The following is a 21,650-nucleotide window of genomic DNA, read 5'->3' on the forward strand; positions in this document are numbered from 1 at the left end:
GAGCATATATGCAAAAGGAAACATTTATAAGGGTATATATACAAATAATATTTTGCGAAAATATTCATGTAGTTTCACATATTTAGGTGAGTTTATATGCAAGAAATTTTAATTTTAATTTTTTCTATTTCAGTCTGCTTTATTACTTGGATTTGTCTAGGGTGGTCTTCTACTACATGGCCGTGGAGATTGTTAATAAATCTGAAGAGTTCGAAATCTTTCAATGATTTTTCTTCGGAATGATTGATGTTGTTCTTCCATCCATGAGCATAGTAGTAGTAAGGAAGCTTAATCATTGCAATCTATCATTTGCCTTTAAGAGATTCTAATCATTTTCTATATTCTAGTGTATGCCCTCATATATGCATTTATAATAATAAATATTATAAGCTATGTTTTGATGAAATAAGATATACAATTTGTTATAAATGAAGAAAAATAAAGTAGAATAATTTCATAATTAGTAAAAGAGCTTTTAGAACTCTTTTTGTTATCTAATTGTCGAATTAATCTTTTTTTAAGCTATATTTTTATTGAAAACATTGAGGAACGGGCACTAAATAAATTCGAGTGTTAAAACATGCTAAAATAGAAAAAAATAAGAATTTTTTGCATGTAAACTCTCTTAAATATGTGAAATTGCATGAAGACCCTCGCAATATCTTATTTGTATATGTACCCTTATAAATGTTTTCTTTTGCATATCTACCCATTAAGAATATTTCAGTCATTTTTAATTTTAAACCACTAATTTTTTGATAGCGTTAGATGGTATGGGCACACATGCAAGAAAAAAATAAAGAATATACACGCAAAACAAGCATTTTATAAGGACATATATGCAAATATCAATTTTAAAAGAATATTTATGTAGATTTCAATATTTAGAAGGATATGTATGCAAAAAACTCAAAAGAGTATTCTCATGAGAATAAGATATTTATATTTTATGAAAAAGAAAGATACATGAGAGATAAAAAAGCCACTTTCCCATCAAAATGTATAGATTTTTTTTAATTAAAAGTATAAAAGATATTTCATACAACTTTTTCAAAAAAATAGATGCCTAATTTTCCATGACCAATCAAATATGTCAGAACTATTTTACCAAACATCATATTTTTAGAAATCAGCTTCTCAAAAAAAATATTTCGATAAGAAAAAATCCCTTACGCCAGCTAAACAAACGGGTCCATAAAATCGTACACGCTAACGGATAACGAGGGATTGAAAACTTAAAAGAACAGCCCGTAGCACTTTTTTGCTATATGCAGGTCTCTCAAAAACGTCTTTTTTGTTTTTTTTAGCCTGAAAAATGTAGTTTTGTATAGCTAAGCGGCACCTTGCCAGGCCACCGGACCTAAGTTAAATGAATCAAAGATCTAAACTTAAACCCAACACTCTTATAAATGAATTCAGACGAGATGACCTGTCTATGATCTCGATCTCTTTATGCCCCAAAAACTCGAGCCTGCTTAATACAAGTTGGCTGGAGGTCAAGTTCGCAGATCAGATCTTTAAGACTAGCAGATGAGATACGATGACCTCAGTGCGAACTAAGAATGGAGCATAACACAAAAGAGAGCATGAAATCTGGCAAAAACCAACCCGAGCACTTTCCTAGGGTGCTCCATCGAAACAGGTCTGCTGACGACACTGTATCACCCAATAGGCCACATCCCTAACGTTCAGCCTTTCCAGATACAACCTTCGCCACTCGTCCATGTTAGCTTGGTCTCCCTCCGATTTTTCCCAACAGATCCCAAGGCCCCATGCTTACTGCAGTCAGCTCAAATCCTCTTCATAACGCGCTGCGCCAATCCCCAGCTCACAACCAAAATCTGTGCGACCCCTAACAACCATCTCCAGCATCAACTCCCTGAGCCCCCCTTATTTGCACTGGACCATTTACAGTTATCCTTCAAAGAAAATCCTCGATGAAACCTAGACCAAAACTCAGAGGGAGGAGTGTAGGAACCGATTTACAAAAAGAATAAACCACGGCAGTTGCATTACATCGATGTTATTTCCATCTTATATTCACTTCCAACTCTTGTGGCACTAATAAGTTCATGTCCATGAGTCTCTAACTTTGACAATATAAATTCCATAACTCATCCAACACTACGCTTTTTACAGCGACCAAGTTAACCAGACAGGGAACAGAAACACTTCTTTGACGCAGCATATGAAACATGTCATTAACCTTGTTCTTTGTAAGGAGTCCAAATAAGTTTGCTGACATCAACCTCCAAACCTCCACGGCCTGCAGCCTTTAGGTGGCGATCAAGCACCTTTGGATCTGCACATATCACATGCTGCCCCTTCCTGTATTGTATCAGGTCCAGACTTTGTAGAGTGCTTAATATGTCATCGGCTTTTATTGCTGTCATATCACTAAGCTCCTGCGGAAAAATAAAGATCTACATCAATAATATGAAACATGGGAATGACAGGTTCTTTTCAATGGACTACAAGCAAGCAGGTATCTGGATAAGATCCTAGCATAAACAATATTTCAACACTTGATGTTTGATCACAAGAAACTTCTCAAATTTCACAATTCTCTCTGCGAAGCAAGGAAAAAGATATTACTCACTTCTCCTTTAGATCATAAGTAGGTAGTCCAAACCATATGACTCATAGTGATCAGATTCTAGGGTCACAACTAACTACCATCCAGTTTACATGTAAATGTTTGTAATGCTGAGACAAAACACTGGAGTTATTACTATAGGCCTAATGCAACATGGAGCTTGGTGAATATTTAATATTGTATTGGAAAAACTACAATGTTAATTCACTTGCTGAAATTTATTTTTGAACTGTGAACTATATACAATTATCTGCATCCAAATGCTGCTGCTACTAACCTATCCATCATTTTTCTCTTTAGATCTAAAAGTTATGGTCGCATCAGGTCCTCATTCATGAATAGAAGGACAAGCTTGTATAAGAAACAAACAAGTACACTTAGAATATTTATCCAACACTGCTTGTTGAGCATTAAAAGAAATGAATCTACCAAACTACTATTTTCCTCGGGTTAGAAGGGATTTATCGCAGAAATGGTATTCAAAACAAATAGCTTGCAGAGGTGCATTAAAAGCTTGAGAGAGAAAGGCAAGAGGGAGAGATACTACCTGTCAAAGTGACAAATGACAAAAGGATATTGCTAAACAACCAGATGTGACTGCACTATCTAAAAAAGGTTATACACTTATTCGACGAAATGATGAGCTAATCTTACACTTTCAGAGTTCCATGGATAACACACCAACTTCTCATATAGAGACACAAGTACACAGCAAGGACACATACAAGACAGAGCAACCAGAATGGAACCACCTAGAAAGGTTAATACCAACCAAAATAGCAATAAAGTGTGATACCATGATAAAGTTAAAAGGACAAGAAACCTTGTGGATTAAGTATGCTTACCTTAATAGAAATGTTGCTTTTGTGCTTTTTCAGAATGTCTAGAAGAACCCTTGTCCAATAACCTCGGTAGCTTAACAGCCCAAGGTCAGAAAGTGGTCGCTCTGGTGTCCCCACTTTACCCTCCTTCTTTGAAAGTTCATAGGCTGCTTAAAATGAGCATGGAATTAAACAATATTGACTAATAGAAGACTTAACATAGATTTAGACTGCGTTTGTGTAGTATAGTAACATATAACACCATGTTTGCTTAGAAAATGTCATTCTCCACACATTCAGGATAGTACATCTAATAAAGATACCAGAAGTGGAAATTCATCATAAAGTAGCACAAAAATATGGGCACTTGTGACCTGGCCAAGATGTCATGTTACTTAAAAAACTATCCTAACAACTTCCATCTAACATTATTTTCCATTATCCTTCTAGAAACAACTAAGCTCATGTTGCTACTCCAACCAACAACACCTCCATTCACCATTTTATAACAACCCAAAAGTTATCTCACTATATGCCACCGACAACTGGAGATCATGATTACCCCATCATCATAACACTACTGCCACAACCACACCACCCCTATCATCTACTCACCAATGTTGCCACCAAAAATCCATCTTTACCACCATTCTCTCTTTCAGCACTATCATTGCACTAGCACTACCATATGTGCGATGCCATCACCATAACACCCACCATCATCAACACTGTTGAATATTTTTGCGGCTTCACAACCTTTTGCTTGCTAATATTTGAATTACCCTACAATCACCACCTTCACTCTGCCAGCAATGTGAACAACAATGATTACCAATACCACCACATATCTACCATTATATTCATCATAAGCATGATCATCATCATCATGATAACCACCAACAATGTAATCCTGACACATGCTACTAGTCTACTAACTTGATGCCAAATGATAACATTCAGCACTTTGACCCAGAACTAAACTAGCAAGTGCTCTCCCATGTACATGACGTCAACTTTATGAATCAAGCTGAAACCATAGGACTCTGATAGTATTCTGAGACCAGATCTAAAAGATTTATATTAAAAAAGAAAAACAACAGCAGGGCTGCTTTTCTTGGGGAATACCAGTCCAAGAACATGGCCTTGAATGAACCAGCTTCCTTTAGCAAGGGTTTGTGCATGTGTTTAAACACCAACAACAATTTGATCTTTTGTCAACAGAAATATCAAAGAAGAAAAAGGTAAACATCAAAGGGGAAGCAAGAAGCTTACAGAATGCAATAAGAAATTTCCCATATCCTTTTCTCTGATATGGAGGCAGAGTGAGAATGCATGCCAAATTATACGACTCCTCTGAATGCTTTTCCTGCATTATAAGACAAAGCAAATAAGATATCATAAGTCGCAAGACTAAAAAAAACAAGGTATCATGATTAACAAAAGGGGCAACTAAAATTAAATAAGGAAGACTGGATACAAGGGCATATTCCCCTTATAAATATAAGCCTTGCTCACATAATGACAATTCTCTCTGTAGCTCCCCTGATGATATGCATATCCCGAGTCCAACTCATTCCACTTCTATTATCCACCATACTTCCTACATTTATATGAAATCTACTTTGCCAAAGAAACTATAGGACTTCTGATGACAAGTCCATATAAAACACCAAACACCTATTTTCCAAGCATGTAAATGGAAAAATGAATCTTATATATAAACAATACAGCACAAAATATTAAATGTTGATCTGCCTTGCCCATCAAAAGCTCCTTCTCATATAACATAACTTTTAATTCAATTACATTTAATTTATTGATAGGTGTCCCCAATTCATGGTGTATGACTAGTGTGAATGAAACCTGATAATAAGAAATTCTTCAATCCACACTGATATCATAAAACTTTGATCCTTCTGCTGAAATTCAATTAGGAATGGTGGTCAATTTATTTGCAATATCAATTTAACTCCAACATGCTCCTTACAAGTGCTTCAAAGGAGGATAAAGCAAGCTGGATCTTGATAAATTAGGATGGTGGTCAACATGTTTCGGTGCATGTTATTTGCATATCCTTTTGTATTAATTAAGGATGAATGTGCAGCTAATGTTCAGGAAGATGTACCATGGTGTGTGTTATTTGTGGACGATATAGTATTGGTTGATAAAAAGAAAACCAGATTAAATACTAACATTGGACTTATTAAGGAATACTTTAGAAGATAAAGGCTTAAAAATTAGTAGAACAAAGATAGTACATGGAATGTAAATTTAATGAAACTGAAAATGAAGAAGGAATATCAATTAAGATTAATGGACAAGAAATACTGCAGAGTGATTGATTTCATTATTTAAGATCTATTATACAAAATAATAGGGAGATAGATGAAGGCATGTAATAGCATTACAGCTAGCTGAATGAAGTAGAGAGATGCATATGGAATATTATATTAATAGGCTTGGAGACCTAATACAAAATCTTATAGAACAACAATAAAGTCTGTAATGTTGTAAGGCTCAAAGTGTTAGGCAATAAAGAAAGTATGTGAAAACAAAGTGAATGTGGTAGAAACCAGTGTGTTAAGAAAGATATCTGGTAAAACTTGAAATAATATTGGAGATGGACTTAGATAGGATTACTTGTTGAATGAGGACCCATAAAGCCGACCCTAAATAGTTCAGAAAAGGCTTGATGATTATGATTATGATTGTGAAATGGCCAACATATTCTAGTGTTAGCAGGATCTTGATGGCAGGATCATTGATATAGTAATTAGAAAAAACAGTAGGATAACTCAGCCAACCAAAGATTTGAGCATAACTCCAGTTGAATGAATCTTGCAGCAAGAATAAACATCCTGAACTTATCCTACTAAGGTAGGAAAACTTTATGTGATTGTGGGACCAATGAAAAAGGTGACTTGTACCAAAATAATTTGGCAAAAGTGACAAAACAAGACCATTGGATTGATCATCAAAATAACAAGCTAGTGCTAAAGGTACATCAAAGTGCACGATGACATAACTTAGGACTACCAAACATCCAAAAAAGATAATAACTACAAGCAACATCATTAAACAAAAATGACAAAAAAAAAAGCAAGAATAGTCGCAAAGCAACAAGAATTTGCCATTTTGAGCATGATTCATAATATTGATAAGAACTTGTTGTGTTCAATTCCACAGTCAGTAATCCACAAGCCAATAAAAATTGGATACATCTTGCAGCAAAAGAATCAAACTTCAAAGCAAGAAAAGATTTGAGCATTCATATAGCAGAAAAATTCAGGGGAAAAAATCAAAATGTGCTAACCAAGTAGCAACTGTAATGAGTATATATGGCAAGATTTTCCAATTATTATAGTAAAGCATCTTTCCTATAAAGAGATTTCTCAAGGAATAAACAATGTAACCATTACCTTAGAAAAATACCCAACCATGTGGCAACCTCGATCATCACATTCGCAAAGGACATAAAACAAAAATAAGTCGACATCATAATAAAGAGTCTTGTGATCAAGAAACAATTTCGCCAAATAGCAGAGATTTTGCCCATAAACCTTGTTCTTCTTGCCATCGACCTGTTACACATTTTCTGTTAGAGAAGATAGATAAACTATGATCTCGTAGTATAATTGCAGTGGAGAGTACTGACACTAACAGAATAAAGGCATACAAGAGGGGGAAAGTAAGATACAACCCAAGTGAGTTGTGCCTAACTTGCAAGTAAAAGTGGCATCAACTCTTAAGTGCATAATCTGAGAAGCCTATTAGGTTACTTTAAGCTCAAAGAAACTAAAAAAAATGTCATGCCGGCTAAGATTTAAAATGATGGTTTAAGCGGTCGAGAAAGATATTCACATTTAACCAGCACTACTCTTAATACTTGAAAATAACGGAACAAGAAATATGAATCTATGAACAGAAAAAAAGACAAGCAGAGATATCAAGCTTGCCTCAAACATAGACAGGGTGCCACTTCGGTAGATCTCATCACCTGGTGGATGCTTAAGGTCACATTTCCTCTACATAACAAAAAGGAGAACGCATAAACAATTAATGAGGTTCTTATTAAGAAAAAAAAGACAAAATAATCTAGCTTGAATAACAAAAGGTCCTATATCATTGGAAATTTCAGTTTCCTGATATCCTGAATGCAGAATACGAAATGTAAAATGCATAAAATTCATCTAACTTCCAGGCAATAATTAACTCACAATTCACAGAACAGTATGAGCATGACCAGTTCCTTAAGTGTGTGTAGAAACAAAAAAAACCAGATGCCATGCATTGTCTTGATATTGCACATTGTTTGGCTTTGACATTATTTGACAAAAAAACGACTAAGGTTAGCAAATAATTATATGCTAGCTGACAAGTTATGAATATTTTAAAATTTTATTGGTAAGCCGTAGCCGTAAATTACACAGGACAGTGCCTCACATACTAGCTAAATTGACCTTTGTCTTTGTGAACAGGAATGAATCATGGTCAAAAATTTAGCAAAAAAAATACAGAACATGGCCAAGCACTAGGAACGAGGAAAACTCGTGATATGTCAGGTCAGCCAGAGAGAAAGAACAAAGGATAAAGTGCTCAAAGTCAATCACTAGCTGAACACAAATCCATGTTTCATGAAACGCTACTTTATCATGGAGCTTAAGATGCAAAAGGAGCAAATTTAGGCCTTCTGAAATGACCAAAACTGTCTGAATCTTGTAACACCATAGATACCCTTGGAACCCCAAAAGGAATGAACTCACCTACTCATGTCAACTGGAAGTGTCAGGAATAGTAATAGATGTCCTAGAAATGAATGAACTACAACCTGGCATCTACCAAAATAATAAAATTACCAATCATCATTTCCACTACCAAATTTGCACTATATTAAGTAATAAGCAAGCAGAGAAATAAGATTAGATGGGGCAACTGATATGGAAGATTAACATTAAAATATTGAATAACCTTCAACGGCCTTTTGCAATACATATGGTTCATTGTACATTCAAGTAAATACAAATAGAAGGATAAAATTTGCAGGAGAGGAAGCACAAATGTGGTGGTGCTATAAAATGACAATAAACTTAAGTTGCAAGTTTTACTCAAATTTTCCTCCCGTGCACAAGGAATCTTAAGATGATGGACCGGTAACTTTTTATTGAATTTTTAATAGAAAAAATCACCTTCATAAAAAATGTTCAGTAATTTAACTTCATGGGAACAAGTCTTCCATTTCACAGTTATAAATCCCACTAATCAACCCCTAAATCTGTTTCATATCCACATTATATGCCATTTCTTTAGTTTTTAATGTTTAGTTTTTAGCTTCCACAACAATTTATACGAATTTTACAAAATAGCATTAGTGGAGGGAACGGTAATAACAGTCTCCGATATCATCAATCTTGACGCAAGGAAATACCATAAATGAAATAGAGCAGGAATAGCGAAATTCTTTAAGAATATTGAAGAACTACCACTAGTGTTTTATATAATACTGAGTATTTTATTGATGTTGTTGACTGGAGATTTACTAGCTAAGTTGTCTAGAGTTTCATAGTGATTGCCATACCAGTGTCAGACACATATGTACTCTAGTGTTGAAAAAGACTTCCTAAATTACAACTGGAACGAGATCTTCATATTTGCCTTTTCACTATCTTACTCTTGCTCGGGCTCTACTTTTTTTTGGAGGGAGGGGATTATTTGAGCACTGAAGACAGACTGATAGAAGAGGAGGAAGGAACGTGAACAAGAGGAAATAAAAGACAGTGGTAGATCATGGGAAGAAGGGACGGAGATTAAGGGAAGGATCAAAGTGAAGGAGATCAGAAGTGGGGGCTTATTTGCTGAATGGTCAAATGAGGAAAAGGGGGACAGAGGTGGAGGAGGGTGGAATGGATAAGATCACAATTAGATCTCGAACCAAGCATGGAAACTGAAAAGTCTAAGATGGTGAAACCTAAAATGACAAGAGACACGAAGCAAGGTCTTTAGACACTGGATGAAGCAAGGGATAGACCTAAAAGTGTACTGCTTAAGCCTCATGGATTTTCTTAATGATTAGGAATCTAATATAATATGTAAATTCAGACAACAGATGGACCTTATATACTCAGGGCTGGCCTGAGCCTTAGGTAACCGAGGGCCAATGGAAGGCCTCCGGGAGGCAAAGGGAAGATAACCACAGAACGAAGGAAGAAGGCAAAAAGGCACCGACTTACGATGAAATAAAGAGAGGAGAGGAGAGAAAGAGATTGAGAGAGAGGGGGGGGGAGAGGGAGGTTCCTTGCCCTGTTTTTTGTGTCTGGCCATGACCAAAAGGAAGCAAAGGCCCCATATAAAACGGGAACAGGAGCTGGCGACAAGTCTTCCCCCTTGATGGAATAGACACAGAAACAGAAGGGAAGGGAGGTGGAGAGTTTCCTGGCCTGCAGAGGGGCAATTTGGGAAGTTGGGGACAGTAGTTTTGTTTTGGGTGGAGAGAAAGAGAGAGGAGAGATTTGGTTGGCTTGATACACATGTCTGAAGCCACTCTTATTTTTCATCCCTTCTCTTGTTTGGTTTTGGTCTTGGTTTTCCTTCCCTCACATAACTCCTGATCCAGCTGGGCCATCAGGAAGAAAGATAGGGGGATTGGAGATGGACTTCTTGGAGGGTGGAGATTCTTTTAATTTTCTCCTCTCGGTTTCTTCTCCCCTCTTGGTTGGTAGAGAGAAAAAAGGAGGGAGGGGGGATTGAATGGCTGCTGTGCTGTGATGTTGCAGTTGCTGCTTGGGTAGTCACTTGAAGGGGAGATGGTGGGATGGGACTTTTATTAATTAGATGGAGTGAATTTCCCATAATGCCCCTACTTTCTCTTATAGAGAGGTCCCTTTCTGGACAAATTCTTTCCTTTACCTTGACCATGAAGTGCCATGGGATAACCTTTTCCTATTCTGCTCTTGCTTGACATGGTAAACAGTACTGCCAAGCATTATCTCAGTTATTTAATGAGTTTCGTAGGCCCTTTCTTAAGCGTAATTACTTTTCCACGCTTCCATTCAAAAAATATATTAAACTGAAGAGGTTTTTTGTCTGTCTTTGTTGCATTCATGTATCTTTGTTGAAATAATGTACTTGACAGCTATCTATTTTCATATTTTTTTTAAGTATTTTATACTTATTAAAAAAAATTATTATTTAAAAAAAAAGGCCTCATTCACTGAATCCGCCTTAGGCCTCCAAATGTATTGGGCCGCCCCTGTATATACTTAGACTCAATTATTGTTTGGCAAGGGTCACACTTCCACATGCCAAATGTGCAGAAATCTTAAATGTGCCGTGTACAGTAGCATTTACATGAAATGGCTCATGTATATTTTCTAAATAAACTCCATCACTTATTTTTGAAGTAACATAAGACCACATCTATGACTTTCATATTTGATATAAGGTACAACATATGCACCTACATGTGTCTACTCATGTGATATGGCTTTCTGTTATAATGCCTCCCATGTTATGCTTCAAATGCATCCATTAAAGCCCGGCAAGGCAAGCCTTCGATAAGCTTATTTTGAACAATGAGTAGAACAACTCTATGATTTCCCCTAACTCTGTGCTTACTCTACATATATGCATTATCTAATCATCTGTTACAAATACTCCAATAATCCCATCTAATTTAATCTCCTGTATTTCCTTTTCCTCATCTTGCAAAGTCCAAGATTTTTTCTATGCTAGCCCTAAGGCTTAGCTAGCTGAGAATTTTTTTAAGCGCATTATGCTTTACTAGATCCTATAGCATCAAATCTAATATTTTGCCATACATAATCATTTTTTCGTATTCCTCCTTAGTTCCATGCATAATTCCAAGTGCTTACATCTTCAACTTGTAAAAACATGAACTACGCGACCATCCTATTTCAGCCATTCATAACTACATCATCCCTAGGGATGCAAATGAAGCAAGCTGTTCATGAACAGCTCCGAATAGTCTTTGTTAGATGCTCATGTGGGCTCAGCTCAGCTACGAAACAAGCCAAGCTCAAAACAAGCCAAGCCTGAAAACTCAAGGCTTGCACCAAAAAAAGAAAGGAGGAGCCTGGCTTAGAAAGAAAGAAGCTCCTTCAAGCTCACCTCAGACCCCCAACAAGCCAAGCATGAAGGCCTACTAAGCACTGCTCTAGCTCAGGTCAAGCTTGATTGGCCCTTTCATATAAACAGCCGAGACTGAGCAGCCTAACACTTGGTTCTGCTTGGGCCACTTGGCCCATTTGCACTTCTAATCACATCTATTGTTGCTCCTGATGTCACTCCCCCTTCTTTAGTAATTTGTTGAGTATTATTGCTCCTGATCTCACTCCCCCTTCTTTAGTAATCGTTGAATTACCATTCATAATAAGATGTCTAATCATTCCCTCAATGCTTTTAGCTTCATGGTCAAATTTGTTCTAAGATTACCTTGCAATCCATACATGCCTTTTGCTCTTCCACAAAGTAAATAATTTACAGTAAGTTTTGCATTCTGTAATGTCATTATTTATCAAATTTATTAATGTATGTCTTTGCTACGACATCATATATCATACTACCATAGCAAAGTCAAGAAGCATTCCATTCATAATGTTATGTCTTTGTACTCCATGTACTCCTTTGGTCTTCAGTTTGAACTTGGTTTAAGATTTCACCATTTTCTCCCAAACCAGGTTATATAAAACATAAGCTTTATCAAATGACAAAACACGAAATGGCAAAGCAAGCATAACTTGCCATAAAGAACCCAATAAATTAAAAATTCTACCTTCATCCTTATCTGATATTGGTAAATGAGAACTGGATTTGCACGACAATCCAACATTATTGTGGAAACACACTCTCCAGTATCTCTAATAGTTGGCCCTTTGACCTCATTAACAGCCTAATTTTACAAAGTCAATTATGCAATCATGCAATTACCAACAAGAATATAAGCAACCAATATGTCAAGGACTAAATTTAAGTGCAATACCAAGTATTCTGGCTCATTTCAACAATTAGGTGAGTGTTGTAACCACTATTAATTAGAGAGGCAGATATTTGATCATCACCTTTAGCATTGTAGAACACATGCTTGAATTCATTTTGTAGCTTATCATAAAACACATAAATGCTGATTAAGATGTTTGGACAATAAATAGTGGAGCAAACTCCTATTTCACACACTAAATTTATGATCTCAAAGTTAATATTATAATTATGAAAATCTCCATCAATCATTCTCAATCCTTTTACATGTATATTAAACTCTGCGGACTCTACGTATATTCACAGGCATGTAAAATACTACCATAGTTTAACCTGCTAGGGAGAGGGAAAGAGGAGGGGAAGAAAAGGAGTATATCACCTAAAATATAGTACTTAAATTAAAATAAAAAACTTTTTGCAGATGCAAAGTGAAGAACTTTTATACTATGATCATACTGGTCCTAAGAGAGGTACATGCCATATGCAAGTATACAACTGGTAGAACATATATTGACCAAGATGAGTTTATATGCAATGAGATTAACAGCAGAAATAGTTTCAAGAAGGGGGGAAATATATGACTGAGCAGATAACAATGAACTTCAGATACTAGGACACATTCCATGACCACTCAATTTGTTAACAGAGTCCGGCTAGAAGAATTCAGATGCAGCTCACCATATGCCTCTGAAGCTGTTCTTTGCGCTTCATAAAATTGAGGCAAAATTCACAAAAGTACAGCTTTGAAGAGTCATTGTATTCTGGCGGAAAAGGGGAGAAATACCATGTATCAATCTCATATCTACCAAGTTCTATTTTTGCTATGTTTTTCACTTTCGTGAACTCCTCATGTTCCCGCAAACTAGCAGCATCAAGCTCCTCATGACCCTTCTGAAGAAAGGAAAAATTGGAAGATGGAAGAGGTGTTAGTAGTGAGTTCAATTGCAATAACATGATCACAAAATGCAGAAGTAGAAGGTTACGTGATTATCTCCATGTATTTCATATATCCAAGCAACTCATGTGTTTCATATATGCAGACACATTCAATATAAGATTTAACAACAAAAAGGAAGATTAGCCTCTTTTTTGGGTAAGCAAAAAAAGGAAGATTATCATGTTTTTCATTTAATAACTCAGCCTTTGAAAACAACATCATCATCTTTCCCTCTTCTGTAACACATAACTAAATTATTTTTTCCTATCTGATAGACACCTGCCCATGATATTAGCAATTTCTCACACGAGAAAGAAAATAGGTAAATGATGAGCAGCAAGTGATTATTGCACCATGTCAATAATATTGCTGGCTTTTATATTCAAATGCTATAGTGCTCAATCTTTGCAATATTGTGATCAGCTGATGTTCAATAATCATAATATCAACTTTGTTGTAGCCATAATTGCAAGATGTTTTTAACTGAGAGACTTGGAAAGTTCAATATGAGATTAGAACAAGCATTGTCAACATCTAGTAGAATCTACAACTGTTACACTTTAGCAAAACTCTATTGCGATATTGAGAAAGGGATACCGAGTTACAGAGATACAAGTTCACAAGACACTAATAATCAAGATTAATGTACTGGTACTAGGAAAGAGTGAAGACCAGCCATATATATGAATTACACAGAGAGGGAGAGAGAGAGAGATGATTGTATGATTGCATAAAGTAACTTTAATCACAATTCAACTTATAAAATACCTCCACATGTGTCTCATCAATCTTCCGTTTCTGATGACGGGTCATTTTCAAGCTCGTTGCCTGATAAAGATCACAAAGGATCATAGGTAAGTCTCAGACTATTTTTTCAGGGAAAAACTACAGCATTAATAAATAGTTAGCGGAGGGATTCATAATTCAAGTAACACTATGTTAGGGACAAACACAAAACATGATGTACTAGAAAAAGAAAGCATTCTAAAAAACTGATCCGAATTGTATCAAACAGCACCAACAGACAGAATTGTCTATTTTATCACAGTCATCATTTTGGCCCCTTAATGCAACAATCCTGAAATTTAGTAAAAGCAGAACTCATGTACTGCAATACCTTATCTTCCACCTTTTCATCAATGTCAGCCTCCACTGTATCAAGATCAAGTTGTTCGAGTTTAACCCACTCATCAAGCCTCCTGTTGACTGTAAAACAGAATTATGTTATGCATAACCATTGCAACATAGCAAATATAAATATTGATGCTAAAAATTAATTCTAGCATACAACAAACATCTGAATGCCATGCAATTATGTAGTGCACCTGATGCTGACAGTAGTAGTTCTTATACAGGACTCCATGGGACAATACCAGAATCTTAAGGAATTTTCATCCAAAATGTGGAAGGCCACGAACACTTCCAACCAAGGTTCGCCGTACCGGTACCGAACCCCGTACCGGTGCCGCACTAGTACAGGCGTACCAAGTGTCGGTATGGTACGGGATGCGGTACATCAGGCGTACCGACATTGGCGTACCGATACCGGTACCCATCGGTATGGATACGGTACATCCGGTACCGATCGGTACAGCATACCATGCTTCCAACTCAAATCGTATCAATTTAAGACTCTACACTAATAGAACAGCAAGCAGAAGATAGCCTAATTTCCTAAAGATGATCCATCTCTTCTCAAAACCACATTAAACCATTTCAAATGAGGTGATTAAAACCAATATCCAATAAAAAAGTAGTGAACTACCTAACACCCCGATACATGTCTAGTTATTGTTCTGAATTTCCCCATAAAATCCAACACTGTTCTTTGGATCAAAGAGGTTATCAGCAAGACCCCAATACAGCCCTCTTTTTAGGGAGGACTCCAGACGAGCGAGTGGAAGAATGACCTTCCTCAGCCTGATAGGCTCAGCAGCACCCCCAAACCAACATCACTAGTTCAGAAACACATGGTTGCTTATCTCATAACAATCTCAGAACCCTTCTCACTAAGCTCTAATTAACATCCTGCATCTCACAATGAAGTAGACTGCACAACCGAGCACTCTTCCCCTCAATAAAAACCTTCATTGTAAGCTCCTCTTGTCGGACATGTATTTCTAAGCAATCTATACATTGAAGGGTTTTAAGCGAAGTATAAGATATTGCCCTTATACAGACACCACCTGAGCTACATAGTGGGTTGAGATGCTATACTCTTTACTATAAATTTCCTCACTGTTGCAAGTGTAACAACAAATGAAGGTTTACCTGAATAATAAGCTCAATTAATATCAAGAATACAGAGGATTATTTCTAAAGGGAACTCATATTGTTGTATCATATAGTAATTTCCTAGTACATATCATCAGTGCTGCTAAAGACTAGAAGACTATGCAAGCAAGGCATGGATACAGCAGTGGAAAGATATGGTAGACAACTAAAAGAGTGGGAGTTTAAACTTCTATTTATTGGTACAAAACCAAGTGTCTAGGTAATGTTGATAAAGGCACTCTCAAATAGCATCCCACAAGTTTTCTTCTTTTTTTTTTTACTTTCCCCTCTGATTTTCAACTAAAACACCAAGTCCAGGACCCCGTATGTCAAGCTCTGATTTGTTGAACCCAATTGAAAGCAATAACTTGGGAGAGGCCAACCGAAAAAAGGCATTCCTAGAGTCAGGTATTAAAATCAAATGCTTTATCATCAGTCCATCTGATCAAGAAATAATGATTTCAAGTGCTACTTGAGGACAAGCATGGATTAAATTATTAATCTCATTCAATATAGTTTCTTTATATCAAATTTTCTTTTAGGCCTATTCTAGTCCATCTATATGATTACATCAATCATAGTTTAGTCCTATATTACAAAATCAAGACTTTCCTTTTAGCATTATTTCACATCATCAGAAGATATATATGAACGTCTTTAATTTTTCATACAAACCCGTGCGAACTTTGACATCAAATTTTACAACCCAAAAAGAATAAGGCCATAATGACACCATATATTATATTAAAAATCACTTATTGTGTTGCTCAATTATTAACAACAAATACCAGAAAGATCTCCTAAGCCACGCCTCTAAAAATTCATAGATAATTAATTGTTAATGTTTTCATGGACTTCAAGTAAGACAACCTGAATCGAAGTAATTGTCCTCCACCAAACGCCATGGCAGCACTCACAGTTTCTCAACCTTTTTCCAAAGAAAAAATTCTTGATGGTGCTATCCAAAACCCTAAATTTCCAATACGTTACTTTTTCTAACCCAATATCCACGTGAATTACAAACCCTAACCCTAACCCTAGCCCAAGCCCTAATTGAAAGGAGAGAAAGAAGATGGATAAACTCACATTCGGTGTAGTGGACGTAGTACTCGTAGTCGTTGGGGCCGGCGTTGGGAATCTTCCGCCGCTCGATGACCTTGACGGGGTGGAGCTTCTGGTCCCTCCACCGGCACATCACCCTTGTGCCCACCTCCAGCGGGAGCACCGCCGCCGCCGCCCCGACCTTTCCCCTCCTCCCAGCCTCCGCCTCGCCGTCCGGCAAGGCCCCTCCACCTCCTCCGTTCCGCTGGTCGCCACCGTTGCAGGCGGGTGCGGCCACGCCGTTCTCCGCCTTCGCTCCCTCTATCGAGCCCATCTGCACCGCGGGGGAGAAGCGCAGGGGTTGGGTGTCGGTTCTAGTCCTAATAGCCGCGGTCCGTGGGGCACGAGCCATGACGCTCTTACCGGTTGGTTCGGAGGGTCTTGGCCCGGTTTGCCGGACGGTAGAAGGGGAATTGCCCACCGCAACCAAGGTGCACGTGACGAATTGACGGTTTCACTAACGAGCTTACGAGGAGCCGGTGACTCGCACAAAAATAATGCACGCCTCATGGGGCAAGTGAGGATTTCTAGTATATATAGGGAATCTAGAAAGTTTCATGTCCCGGGTCACCGCCACGTGGGATGAGTACCTGTTGTGTGCCCGACGAACGCCGCCAAATGGCTTTGATTCTTGGACAACGCATAGATCGTGAAACTCCATGTTTGATATCGCTTTTATTTTTTTTATTTTTTAGTAAATTATAAAAGTCGAAAAAAAAAAATTTGCTGCTACTATTTTAATTCTCTATTTTTTAAACTTATTTTATTATTTTAAAAATACTTTATTATGTTTAAAATAAAAAATTATATTTTTTATCATTACCACTACTATATTAGCACCACAACCAATTGTTGCCATAGTTGATGCTATTGTCGACACTTTCACCATAGGGCTAGCACTTTCATCATAATTATTGTCGTCACTATTGCTAGCATCACCACCTTCACCACATCTTGGTTGTAGTTGTAAAACTAGGCCTAATTAAGTCCATATTGGACTGAAGTCGATAGGCCCAACATATTTATGGTGTTGAAACAAAGGATGTGATCGTGGTCCTCTGTTCTCCCCTTCCGGTTGAGTCGATAAGGCCACCATAATTATGGTCGATGGGGACTCTAGGAGTCTGGCAAGGAGCAACTGCTCGACCGTTTGGACCGCTCCTAACTGCCACTAGATTCGTAGTACATCGAGCTTATCCTTTCTAAAAACGTTCATTTAAATTTCCCTCATCTCTGGCGATGGTTCACCACCGAGCCCCTCCCTTCTTCTTCCTCACCTCTGCGACTGACGTGCCACTACAATCGAGCTCCACCGCCCCCGAATTCTCTTCTCTCTCTAGATTTTTGGTTGTCCCACTGCCCCTGTCTCGAGATCCACCTCTTCTCATCGGAAGCTGTTGTCGTCACGAGATCCCCTACCTCCGCCACACCCCGGTGAGTCCTCACCTCCTCTTGCTTCCTGCTTGGCCGAGGGAGCTACCACCTAAGGTAGCTAGGGGTTTTGCCCCTTTTCCTCTTCCTCCTTCATTTTCTCTTGCTCAACCGAACCACAGTGCTTCTTCTGGTCCCAGCGGTCAATGTCGGTAAGGAGGCCTCAGTTGAAGAGGATTGGCACCTCCACTTTGTGGCAAGCGTCGACAATATCAGAGGTGTCATTAGAGTCCTCACAATCGAAGGATTATAAGCAGCGCTTCGTCTCGCTTAACTCAATGCTCCTCTTCTTAGAGGCAGTGGTTCTTAGATGGAAGGCCTTGAGCTTCTTCTACCGCTCACGGTCGCAGAGCTGAGATTTCCTATTGCGGCTGGAGTGCTTGCCACACCTGTCACGAAAGGGTCGAGTGTGGTGGGGACGACAACAGTGATAACCTTTCGGCGGTGGCCATCGTGCTTGGCCTTGGGGATGGAAACGGGCTTTAATTAACTTGGCTACTGTCGGCACGAGCTCTTGCTTCTCGGCTGCAGCGATCATGAAGGCGCGACCCTTTTGGTCGTCAGTGAGGTGCTGGCCGGGGACAATGTGGCAACAATGGTAGTGGACACTGCAGTGGCTGTGGAGACGAAGGGTCCAAAGATCGTCACGCGTCTCGTGCGCATGCTATCACATCATAGGCAGTATGAAAGGGCAATCCTTGAGCTAGAGACACATCACGGTCTTTCAGGACATGCGTCCCATGTGGAGAGAAGGTGGTGCTCAGAGATACGGCCGCAGAAAAGAAGTCGACCATACAGGAACTCGCAGAAGTGCCAACGGTGAGTCCGTTGCTGAAGCTCCAGCAAAAGAGGAAGACTGTCGTGGGCGGTGATATAAATTTTCATTTCCCACGGATGACACATAAGGAAACAATGACTCATAAAGAAAGAAGAGTAAAGGAGGTTGTTGAAGGTGATCTGATCGAAAGATCTAGAATTTTAGGTAACTATAGGGAAAAAAAAAAAATAGCACTGTTTCTTTTTATAGATAGTAAGTTCTTATCTAATAGAATGTAAAACTATTTCTTGATTTTTTTAATTTGAATCCGCCTAAGAATATAAGTATAACTGAAATAGATTTTTACTATGCCATATATGTTAAGTTAACTTGTGCTAAGCAAACTTGATTTTGGCCGCATCAGCACCTATCTGTTTATTTTGGAGGTAAAGTTGGGTGTGATTTGCATCAGGGTCGGTTAGGCAAAGTTGGGATGTTGGTAGCCTCATGAGACTGCTTTCCAAGCTATGAGCTCGTAAACCTCCTTCCCAACATCCCTTCCCCATTTCAAGCTACGGGTATACGTCAAGAGATCATGAATGGCATACTTGAACAAAGATAGGGTTTCAGCTATCGAAGGGGAGCTCAGAGCAGCTTGGGAGGGAGTTTTCTATGCTAGACGGAGGTTGGGGGCCGAGCACATCATTTTAGAGAGAGACTCAGCCACAATGATCGATTAGATACGAAAGGAGGGATGGAAGAGGAAGGCAATCCTCTGCTTTGTGATATCAGGCTGATGCTGAGAAATTGCAGCGCCTTCCAAATAGCGTATGTATACCGGAAGGCGAACAGAACCGCGGATTGGTTTGCATTCTACGCTGCGCAGCATACTGGAGAGGTACTTTGGCCACACCGAGGGACCCCTCTCTCGCGTCTGAGGGGGGTTCTAGTCTTTGATTCTGTTGGCCGGTCATACACTAGAATACGATGAGCAGCTGTTGTACCCAAAAAAAACAAAGACAGGGATTTCAAATACCGTGTTATGCTTAAAAAACTGAAAAATAGACTGATCAGTCATCAGACGGCCAAAATTACATCTTGGACAACCCCCTATCTCTGATCAAGGCTTCCGCCGCCCTCCTCCCAGACACCAGCGCCCCATCGAAAGTCGCCGAGGTTCGGTGGTCCCCGCAAACGTAAACCCCTTCCCCAACCCGCGGCTCCTTGCCAACCAAATTCGTGGGCGGGGTCTGGTCCGGCTGGGCGAACTCGATCCGGTACGTCCTCAGGTGCCTCCACGACCCGACCTCCGACCCGAACCACCCGGTCAGCTCCCGGACCACCTCCGCCGTCAGATCCTCATCCGACCGCTCCGGAAACGCCCCGATCAGCGACACGGATGCCAGAACCTTCCCCACGGGCGCGTAGGACGGCGTCACATTGGTGGCGAAGAACATGTTGTTCACGATCCCCTCGCCCGAACCGTTCAGGATGAGTATCGGCTCCTGGACCGGAGCCCGGTCGGCGGAGAAGTAAAGGCAGACCGTGCTTCGAACCGGCTTCGGTTTCTTCTCTTCTCCGGGGAAGGCTTGGGGGAGAAGCTTCTCGGCCTCCGGTTGCTCGACGGCGACAATTACCCCAAGATCGGCGGCGATCGCGTCGCCTTCCTCGAGGGTGACGGACGGCTGGCGGGCGGCGCCGCCGCCTGCGTCGACGGCGACGACGCGGGAGCGGAGGCGGAGGGAACCCGGGGGAAGGCGGGCGGCGAGCTGGGCAGGGATGGCGGAGATGCCAGCGGCAGGGAGGGCGTTGTCGCCGAGGGCGAGGCACTTGAAGACGAAGTCGAATAGGCGGGAGGTGGTGGCGAGGTTGGGGTCGAAGAAGATGCCGGCGAGGAAGGGCCGAAAGAAGCGGTCCACGATGGCTGAGGAAAAGCCAGCGGCGCGGAGGCGGTCGGAGATAGGGGACTCGGGGGCGGAGAGGATGACGGAGTCGGGGAGGGAGGCGGCTCGGAGGCGGGCGAGGCCGACGAGGAGCTTGTCGGGGAGGGAACCGATGGGGTTGGGGAGGGAGGCGAGGGCGTGGAGGGGGCGGCGGAAGGGATCGGCGACGCGATGGAAGCGGCGGGCGTGGTAGACTAGGGCGCCGGGGTAGAAGGGGCGGAGGTGAAGGGAGGGGTAGTCGAGGAGGCGGCGGGCCTCTGGGTAGGCGGTGAGGAAGATCTGGAAGCCGCGGTCGAGGAGGAAGCCGTCGAGGGAGTCGGTGTGGACGCGACCGCCGACGGCGTCGGAGGCCTCGAGGAGGAGGAAGGGGACGGAGGAAGCGGCGAGGTGAGTTGCGGCCGCGAGGCCGGCGAGGCCGGCGCCGACGATGATGGCGCCTGGCTGGGTACTCACGGTGGAGGGGGAGGCGGAAGGGATTGCGCGAGGGGGCAAAGAGGAGGAGACATGGGGTTTGGGCGGAGTAAAGGTGGAGTGAGAGAGCGGCGGGAAGAGGAGAGTCATGGGGTCTCCGCCAGAGGACGAGCGTAGCAGCGCATTGCGAAGTGTGAGAGTGGATCTTTGGGAGGTTTGTTCCTTATCCTGTTATCCACAATCGGAAACCAAATCCAAAAGCCACCCCTTATTGTTTGACTTCATGCCCCCTCCCTTTTCATAAGTTCAAAAGAAAAAAAAGAAAGAAGAGAGGCTTGATCTTGATAGTTCTATGTTTAATCCCCCATTTTACTTATATATAATATAT

At 40.2% G+C, this 21,650-nt stretch overlaps 2 protein-coding genes across 2 annotated transcripts; both read right to left on the minus strand.

Moving 5' to 3' along the window:
* Positions 1-1,969: 1,969 nt before the first annotated feature.
* LOC103721722 (putative MYST-like histone acetyltransferase 1) lies at positions 1,970-17,097 on the minus strand. Its single transcript, XM_008812033.3, has 9 exons — positions 16,706-17,097; positions 14,463-14,551; positions 14,114-14,173; positions 13,087-13,299; positions 7,374-7,442; positions 6,837-6,998; positions 4,690-4,783; positions 3,442-3,584; positions 1,970-2,405 (listed from the first exon to the last, which is right to left on the minus strand). The coding sequence occupies exons 1-9, from the start codon at positions 17,070-17,072 to the stop codon at positions 2,202-2,204; spliced, it is 1,401 nt and encodes a 466-aa protein (XP_008810255.1). The 5' UTR covers positions 17,073-17,097; the 3' UTR covers positions 1,970-2,201.
* Positions 17,098-19,934: 2,837 nt separating this feature from the next.
* LOC103721721 (15-cis-phytoene desaturase, chloroplastic/chromoplastic) lies at positions 19,935-21,650 on the minus strand. Its single transcript, XM_008812032.4, has one exon. It carries the CDS (start codon positions 21,410-21,412, stop codon positions 20,000-20,002), a length of 1,413 nt encoding a protein of 470 aa, XP_008810254.1. The 5' UTR covers positions 21,413-21,650; the 3' UTR covers positions 19,935-19,999.

Source organism: Phoenix dactylifera, chromosome 8, assembly GCF_009389715.1.
Source record: "Phoenix dactylifera cultivar Barhee BC4 chromosome 8, palm_55x_up_171113_PBpolish2nd_filt_p, whole genome shotgun sequence".
Lineage (NCBI taxonomy): Eukaryota > Viridiplantae > Streptophyta > Magnoliopsida > Arecales > Arecaceae > Phoenix > Phoenix dactylifera.